The following is an 8,136-nucleotide window of genomic DNA, read 5'->3' as shown; positions in this document are numbered from 1 at the left end:
CTCTACTGCTTCCTCATTAACTACTAGATAATTGCTTGTTGTTATAAAGTGTATCTTTTTAAGCAAGAGGTTGATGTAAGCTAGTCTGACTTACAACACCCTCGCTATGGAGGCTCTGTTGCCAACGGACAGGTTAAAATAGGCTTTTATTGGAGATTAGTCCTCTAATAGGCTATTAAGATAGCATGAGGTCTGGGTCACAGCTATAATGAGGCATATGTTCACAGTTTAGTGTTGGGAGTGGGTCCGAGGTGGGAGGACGGAGAGTCATTAACAGATCAGGTGTTAAAGAACTCACCTCTCTTTATTTCTCTCCATTTGGTACTAGGAGGAACTAAAATAAGAAAATAAGACTCACTCTCTTACATTTTTTTAGCAACTGTCCAGTCTTTATTGTGCTGACAGTAGAAAAATGACACAACTGGTGCACAAAAAAAACATTTTTTAAGAGTTAATATCTTCAAAACTACAGTAGATATCAACAATCTATGAACAAAATTTAAAGAGCGTAGGACCATAGATGCTACTGACCGATTTTGGTGGTAATTGGTCAAACGGTGTAGGAGGAGATGTTAAAAATGTGTTTTTCAAATAATTCAAAATATCTCAAAAATGTTCCAGGCAGACCTTGAGGGTCCCTATGGCAAATTTATAGAGTACAGTTAGGTGGACATGTGTACCAAGTTTCATGTAAATCGGACAAACAGTGTGGGAGATACAGCCCTTTAAACTTTTTATTTTTGACCTTTATAGCGCCACCATCAGGCCGATGGGGGTCATATTTCATGGCTTTAGCATTTACCATCTCACGGGAAATTGAGCCCAAAGAGAAAAACAATAATAATAAAAAAAGTAACAGTACAAAAAGTAATTGATTAATTAAATGCCTGAACAATTCTCTTGACAAATTAATACAATATAATGCACCATTGATGAGATATGGGTCCAAGTAGCATGGAAATGAATTGACAGTTAATAATAGTTATTATAATCATAAAAATATCAAAATCAATACAGTTCTTCCTCTAGGGGTCATCAATATCCATACCAAATTTGAAAAGTTTCTTATAAAAACTGTTCAAGTTATCACGTTCACACGATGGTTGTGTATTTTTCTTATTCCACCAGATAACTGGCCAAAAGTCGACAACGCAACATCACATTGAAATATTTCCAGCACAGCTGCAATGGAGTTTGATAGCAAAAAAAATTCAGCTATCTAAAACATCAACAGTTAACATCAGGTTTTGGTGTCAGTCCCTCAGAATCAAAGAACAAGGACTTCTTTCTAGATTCACCATTTTGCACCGACGTTCAACTATCACGCAGGGAGAAATCCATCGTACAAGAGGCAGAGAGACCAATTTCTCCACCGACAGTAGCCTCAATAGACCAGAATGCAATGCAGCCACAAGACATGTTGCATTTTGCGTAAGGGCATGGCGCACCACTCTCACTTTTTCTCGACTGGAAAAACTCTCTGCTGTCGCTATCACTCTTTCCACCTAGACGTATAACCAACAGCTGAAAACAACAAGTTCCCGTCCATTCTCTGGGGGTTGTTGAAAGTCATTCTGGGAAACGTAGGAAATCACTAACCGAAGTAGAAGTAGACAAGGCAGGTTGAGGGAAAGTTGATACTCCAAAAAAGTATATTGCAGCACTTTATCACAAAATAACTAGCATCGATCATCACAAATTGATGGTCATTGACGACTGAGTATACGATGGTGGATTTCTCCTTTAAGACACAAAGTGTGTGGAAAACATGGTTCTGGAGTTGTAACCATCATCTCCCATCAAACAGCTTAAAATCTTTCAAAAAAGTTTATATGGCCAGTGTTCTCTAATGAGATATAGCCTAAGCACTTTCAAAAGCAGTCATATATTAAAGGTATTCAACCTTATGCATAAGTAGCACCAGATAAATTCACCTGCCAGATGTCCAAACATCTTTTCCCATCAAAAATGACAAAAACTGTTCTTCAGCTCAAGCTCCCTGATTAATTTATAGCACTTTCTATACAATGCATCCTATATGTCTCAACCTCCGATAAGTCTTTACAAATAATTCTTAGTGTTTGTTTTAACCTGCATGGAGTAGCAGATGGGAGGAGTTTACTGTATCAGGGCAACACATCCTCTTCCACCAGCTCAGCACTTACACTAAACCCTCCTCTCTCTTCTTCCTCTCTCTTCTTCTTCTTCTCTACTAGCTGCCTCCCCTCAGCCCCAGCCGGACTCTCCTGTGGAGCTCTTGCCTCAGCAGGTCCCTCTCCTTGCGGATGCCCTGCAGCACAGTGCGATTCTCCTGGGCCCGGCGCACCAGATAGGGAAGCGTGTCATCCACCGAGCCGTACGGCACAGACTTGTACACCGCAAAACCCTCCTGGGCTGATGAGGGGAAGTTCAAAATATAGAGTGGAGTAAACATGACACGGTGATAGAGGAGAAATGAAAGACAATAAGTGAAAAGAGGATGTGAATATATCGTTAGAGCTGCACTATAAACTCGGTTTGTAAGGTAGTAACTGAAAACATTCAACTTCATTACCCAGAAATCAATGTATCAGCAAACTGCAGGTTTACCAAGTCTCCAGTCTCTCTAAACCAGTCTCTTTACAGTAAAGCACACCAAAGAGACACCAAAATATCTAATGTTGGTGAGTCTAGTTTTGTGTTGCTGTTCAGGAGACAGTTTGTGTTTCATTCTTGCATGGAGAAGATTGCCTGCCATTGTACATCTCCATTACACCAGAATTTATTTCAGGCAAATATAGAGAATATAAAGTGTCTCAATTATGCGTGATGGAATACTCTCTTGCAGCCCCACTTTGTGATTTAGGATGATCAATAAAGTGATATCTTATCTTATCTTATTTTATAAGATGGGTGTATTTTTACATACTTGCCTGGTGCAGCTTTAAAGAGAGTTTGGGTGGAATGGGGCCAGGCGGTTAAAGAGACTGTCCCATAACTGGAAGTTCAGGTTCAATCCCCACAACAGCCACGTGTGCTGTCAAAATATCCTTGAATAACACACTGAACCTCGTCTTGCTCATGCATTGTGAGTCTCTCTCTCTGGATAAGAGCATCAGCTAAATGCCTCAGCTGAGGCAGCTTACCCAGTGTGAGGGAGACGTGGTCACACATGCCCAGCAGCTGGCCAAAACACACTGAGCCTCCGTCTGCGTCTATCCCCAGCTCTGCCATCCTGAAGACGGTAGAAACAACAGCAATATCAAATGCAGCATCAAGTGACTCTTAAATGAAGTTATAATCAGTTCAGGAGGCAAATGATTTCATTGATCGCAGTGGCTGGTGGATTCAAAAACTCACCAAGCACCTTTGATCTTTTATGAAACAAGAATTTTAGTTTTAAATAAATATATAAATGATCCTAGAGTTGTTACTACTAGCCATAGCCAGTATTTATTTGTCTGGTGGTTGATGTTATTTTGGTGTTAAGTTGCTTACTGGCTAGGACCAAACATGACTTCTCAGGACTTCCTTTCTCAGATGTAAGTTATCTAGTGCAGTGATTTTCAACCTTTTTCATATCAAGGACCCCTAATGTAGTCGATGAGATTTTGTCTCTTGGATCCAAATCTGAGAATATTTTTATTGTTAAATATGATTTTGTCCAGAATTCCATGACTATCTGTATCGTAGGTAGAGAGATAGCAGTGAAACTATGATCAAAATAGTAATTCTTCTACATTCTCTAACTGTGTTCTTGTAAATGAAATAATGGCGAAGTTTAATAATTCATGAATTTGCTGAGGACCCCCTGGAACCCCCTCAAGGACCCCTGGTGGTCCCCGGACCCCACGTTGAGAACCACTGATCTAGTGTAAATTGCATCAGTTTCCATGTCATGTGAGCGGGTGACGTGGTCTGACCGTGTGGCGGCTTGTCGGACTGATTCCTCGTTGTGCGTGGCGACTATGATCCGGTAGCGCTGAGGACTCTGGGAGATCACTTCCAGCATTACATCCAGGTTGCCGTTGTAACTGAACCAACACAAGTAAACAGATGAAGCAGGTCTTAAAGACTTCAGTCAAAAATTATTGATAATCCTTTGAATAATCCAGCTGCTTCAGGTGTTTCTACTGAAGTCAAATGAACTATTTTCAGTGTGCCTTTAATTTTTAACCCCTTTAACACAGATTTTAAGTTGAATAGATAGTTGTTGTTTTTTTTGTATAAATCCAAGTGCATCCAGGACTATGCACTCTCAACAGCATTCAGTTTTAGTTCAGTTTGTTTTTGTCTGAGGTGCAATTGCTTTTGATTTTTTATAATCTTATTATCTATCAATACTATCCACCTGTCATTGGTGTGTTCCCAGCTCTCGTGGATGGGGTCCAGGCGACCTTCTTGCTTAGCCAGCTTCCTCTCCTTGTCCATGTAGGCTCCCCTCACCAGCTTGACTCCCAGACAGAAACCTTCACTTTTAGACAGATCCAGGGCCTCTAGGAGGAGGGACCTGGACTCCTGGGAGACAGAGGCAGAGGATGGGGAATATGTTAAAGCTTTTTACATAGTCTTACTGATTATTCTGTATCGGAGAGGGAATTAGACTCATACTGCTGGCTTTGAACTTGCATATTACTGTCACTAATTAGGGGCTTGATGGCGGAAGACAAGGTGATGAGGCGATATGTTCTGATATTTGTTAAGGCTGAAAAGAGAAAAAAAAAAAGATTTGCCTTTAGGTAGGACTGGTATGTGTTCCAGATCCAGGCACCATCTTTGTTGAACTTCTTCATCATCGCCATGGTGACAAGGGAGAGGGCAGGGTTCATATATGTGTACTCTGCATCAACCAGAACTCGGACCTTGTTGACGCTGGCCTTAGAAAAACAAATGCTCATGATAATGCAAGTGACGAAGATGCAAAATGATCATTTCAGAATACCAAAACAAGATGGCTTTGGTGCAACTGTCAAATTTCCCATGATCCCTCACATCTGTACCTCCGCTATTTTGTTGAGTCTCTGCAGACCACAGAGGAAGTGGGCGGTCTCTCTCTCGTCTAAACCGGGGAAGTTGATTGGCTGAGGGAGAGGCAGTTTAGGGCAAAGGTCAGGGGTAATTTATCATCATCATCATCATCATCATCATAAATATAGAGCGGATAGGAAGACATCTAATCATACACCTGTTTATTATAGTATAATGTGGACGTACCTCTCCATCCATAGCTCTGACTAGGAGATCCAGGTCATATTGTTGTTGTGAGAGGAGGGTTGTGAGTTTTACCTTGATACAGACAGAACAGACTAGTCAGTGACAGCAAATACACACTACATTACATAAAAAGAGAGAATAGACATGGGGAAAATGTGTGTGACTCTAACCCTAACATGTACAGGTTCAGATATCTGAAGTGCATTTGGGGCATGTGGTTCAATTTGCAAGGACAACCTGGAACAGCTGCGGACACGTCACACACGCTAAATGTGTATTCTTATCTTTTTTTCCCACATACTTGAACCACATTCAACTGCCATTTTGCTCAGGTCTGATACACAGTGTGTCAAGGTTCTCAAATGTCCTTGACAAAACCTGGAAATTAAAAAACTAGCTTCCCTGTCTTCTAAAATACTTTTAAAATTAATTAATAAAAAACATATCCTGGAAAATGGTACTGGTCGTCCTTAAAATCAAAGGTTACAGGTCATCAGCAATTAGCAATTGGAAGTTATTTAAAAACAGATCATCTACCCAAAATGATCTGCCAACATATTTAAATAACTTAAGCGACATAACTGGGTGCTACCACATTACAGACTTACAGTTTGATTGTAAATGTGCTGCAAAGTAATTTCCTAGAAAGAGCAGGAAGGGTGACTGTGAGAGGGTGAACGCTGCCTTACACACAACTCCGGGCTGAGCAGAGCTGTGATCTTCAGCTGCATCATCGGGTCTTTGCTCCAGGCGTTGCTGTGGGACATCCGGACGCATTCCAACATGGCCGCCATGTTGTCATCATATCTCTTCTCACTGGTGGTGGCAACAGCAACATTAGGCAGTAACACTTTACAATAAGGGTCATTAAGTTAAGGGTTAGTTAATGCTTTAGGGTTAGGGTTAGGGTTTGGGTTAGTTAATTAACAGTTAACGAATGTGTAATTTACTAATTGTGTTCATGTTAACTAAGGTATTAATTTATACGTTATTTAATAGTTTACAAAGATGACTATTAAATAATGTATAAATTACCAGACACATTAGTTAACTGTTAATTAAGGGTTAGTTAATGCTTATTAAGCATTAACTAACCCTTAACTTAGTGACCCTTATTGTAAAGTGTTACCCATTAGGCTATATTTCACTCTTCAAACTGCAAGACTACACTGCTTTAAACAGCAGTGAAATGATTATTGACTTCTTACTGACTGACTTGTTCAGAATACCAAAGTGGGAGGAAAAGTAAGAATCAGTGTAACTTCAAGCCCCATAAGCTTAGGTATACAGAGCCAGACATTTTCCATCATGACCCATCATCATAAACTATGATGATGGGTCATGATCAGAGATGATGTATACTAGAATACACCCAGATTCACCCCTCCTCTTCCCTTGGAAATGACCCACCTGGCTTAAAGGAACTGAGTCTGAGCAAACTGAGTTTAGAAAACGAGGCAGGTGTTTTCATACCCGGTGCCCTCTCCCAGGTCTTCCTCGATAGGAACCGCCAGCATAGGCCTCAGTCCCAGGGAGCTCATCTTCTCCATGGACAGGGAGATCTCGCTCTCGTTCTCGCCGGCCACAAATTGGGCGTAAACAGAGGGCCGCATCAGCAGGGAAAAGCCCCTCTTCCCCAGAAGGGTCCGTGCTATGGACATCAACTGAAAGGAGGAGGAGATAGTGAAGAAAAAGAAGGTGTAGAGGATGTGAGGCAGAGGGAGAGAGGAGGAGAGAAATGTATATGTGTGAGTGATAGAGAGAGAGAGAGAGGAGGATGGGAACTCAAGAGGACTAGAGGTGACAGAATCTGCATGTGTGCCATATATACTGACATGCATGTATGGCATGCATTCTCACCATCTGCTCTTCTCCTTTACATCCCCCTCTCATCTCACTTTTACATGTTACACACTCTCGTTACAGGCAATCAGCAGTAACCAGTGCCAGGATCACACTCAGCACCCTGGCAGCATTCCTGTGAAAGGAGTGCCAGGGATTCACCAAGAGAAGAAATAATAATATCTAATAATAATAAGATCTCTCCGTCTATACCTCACCTCACTTGATCTCTTTTTCCATTTACTCTTCATTATCCTGAGTGACAAACTCTCACCTTCCCACAGTTGTTGACCAGCACAGGGAAAGAGCAGAGGCGGAAAACACCCAGGGCGCGGAGCAGCTCGCCCAGGCTCTTCACCCGAAACGCTCTGGGATCCTGGAAAGCCAGAGCCACAGAGAGGGGTTCAGGACCCCCCGCCCCCCCCAACCGCTTCGCAGCCACCGTCCTGGGAGCCGCTGTACCCAGAAGCCTCAGCGACAAGAGGTGAGGTAATGAGGGCCGCAAACGAGAGGACATCATCATAACAGGTGAGGAGTTTTGGAAGGCTGCAGCTCGTCCTATATGTGTGTGTGTCAGTGTGTGTGTGAGTGTGTGTATTTGACCCAATGTGTAGGTGGAGTCTTGATGACTCGGAGTGTTTATATAGATCTTCCTTTATTGTGATTTTGAAGACCCCCCGCCTGTTTACTTTACATGTGTAGGCCTAAAGTATATAACTGTAATTATCTGGTGGAAATGTAATGTGTCCGTATCTGACCCCAAGTCCAGAAACAACTGATGATCTTCTCATGTAGGAACCTGTTTGAGGAGGAGAGGAAATTGAAAGGATCAAAATGTATGCAGGTTCCAGCCTTTACTGCATGTTGCTGCCAGTGAGTTTGACAAGAACGAACACTAACAGCAAATTAAACACCAACGTGTGTCCCATACAAATAAACATTTATTCTTCAAAAGTAAGCAAAAAGATGTCAGTGGCATAGGCTATTAAAAAAGGTTTTAATAAGATCAGTAGGTTTGTAATTCAGGACAATTTGAATCTGCTGGCAGCATCGGCTAGACCAGAGTTTCCCAAACCTTTGTCAGGGACCCCAAAATAGATA

At 41.7% G+C, this 8,136-nt stretch overlaps 1 protein-coding gene across 1 annotated transcript; it reads right to left on the bottom strand.

Annotated features, from left to right (window-relative positions):
• Positions 1 to 2,212: 2,212 nt before the first annotated feature.
• prodh2 (proline dehydrogenase 2) lies at positions 2,213 to 7,558 on the bottom strand. The gene is made up of 10 exons (XM_071539719.1): positions 7,310 to 7,558; positions 6,667 to 6,857; positions 5,883 to 6,009; positions 5,194 to 5,265; positions 4,980 to 5,060; positions 4,713 to 4,856; positions 4,331 to 4,497; positions 3,903 to 4,013; positions 3,126 to 3,214; positions 2,213 to 2,394 (listed from the first exon to the last, which is right to left on the bottom strand). The coding sequence occupies exons 1-10, from the start codon at positions 7,556 to 7,558 to the stop codon at positions 2,213 to 2,215; spliced, it is 1,413 nt and encodes a 470-aa protein (XP_071395820.1).
• Between the last annotated feature and the right edge of the window lie 578 nt (positions 7,559 to 8,136).

Source organism: Centroberyx affinis, unplaced genomic scaffold (assembly GCF_046629955.1).
Source record: "Centroberyx affinis isolate AG114_WGS23_722 - 3 ecotype Tasmania unplaced genomic scaffold, CSIRO-AGI_Caff_v1 ptg003492l_1, whole genome shotgun sequence".
Lineage (NCBI taxonomy): Eukaryota > Metazoa > Chordata > Actinopteri > Beryciformes > Berycidae > Centroberyx > Centroberyx affinis.
The sequence above is the reverse complement of the archived record's forward strand: the minus strand, read 5'-3'. Positions and strand labels throughout refer to the sequence as shown.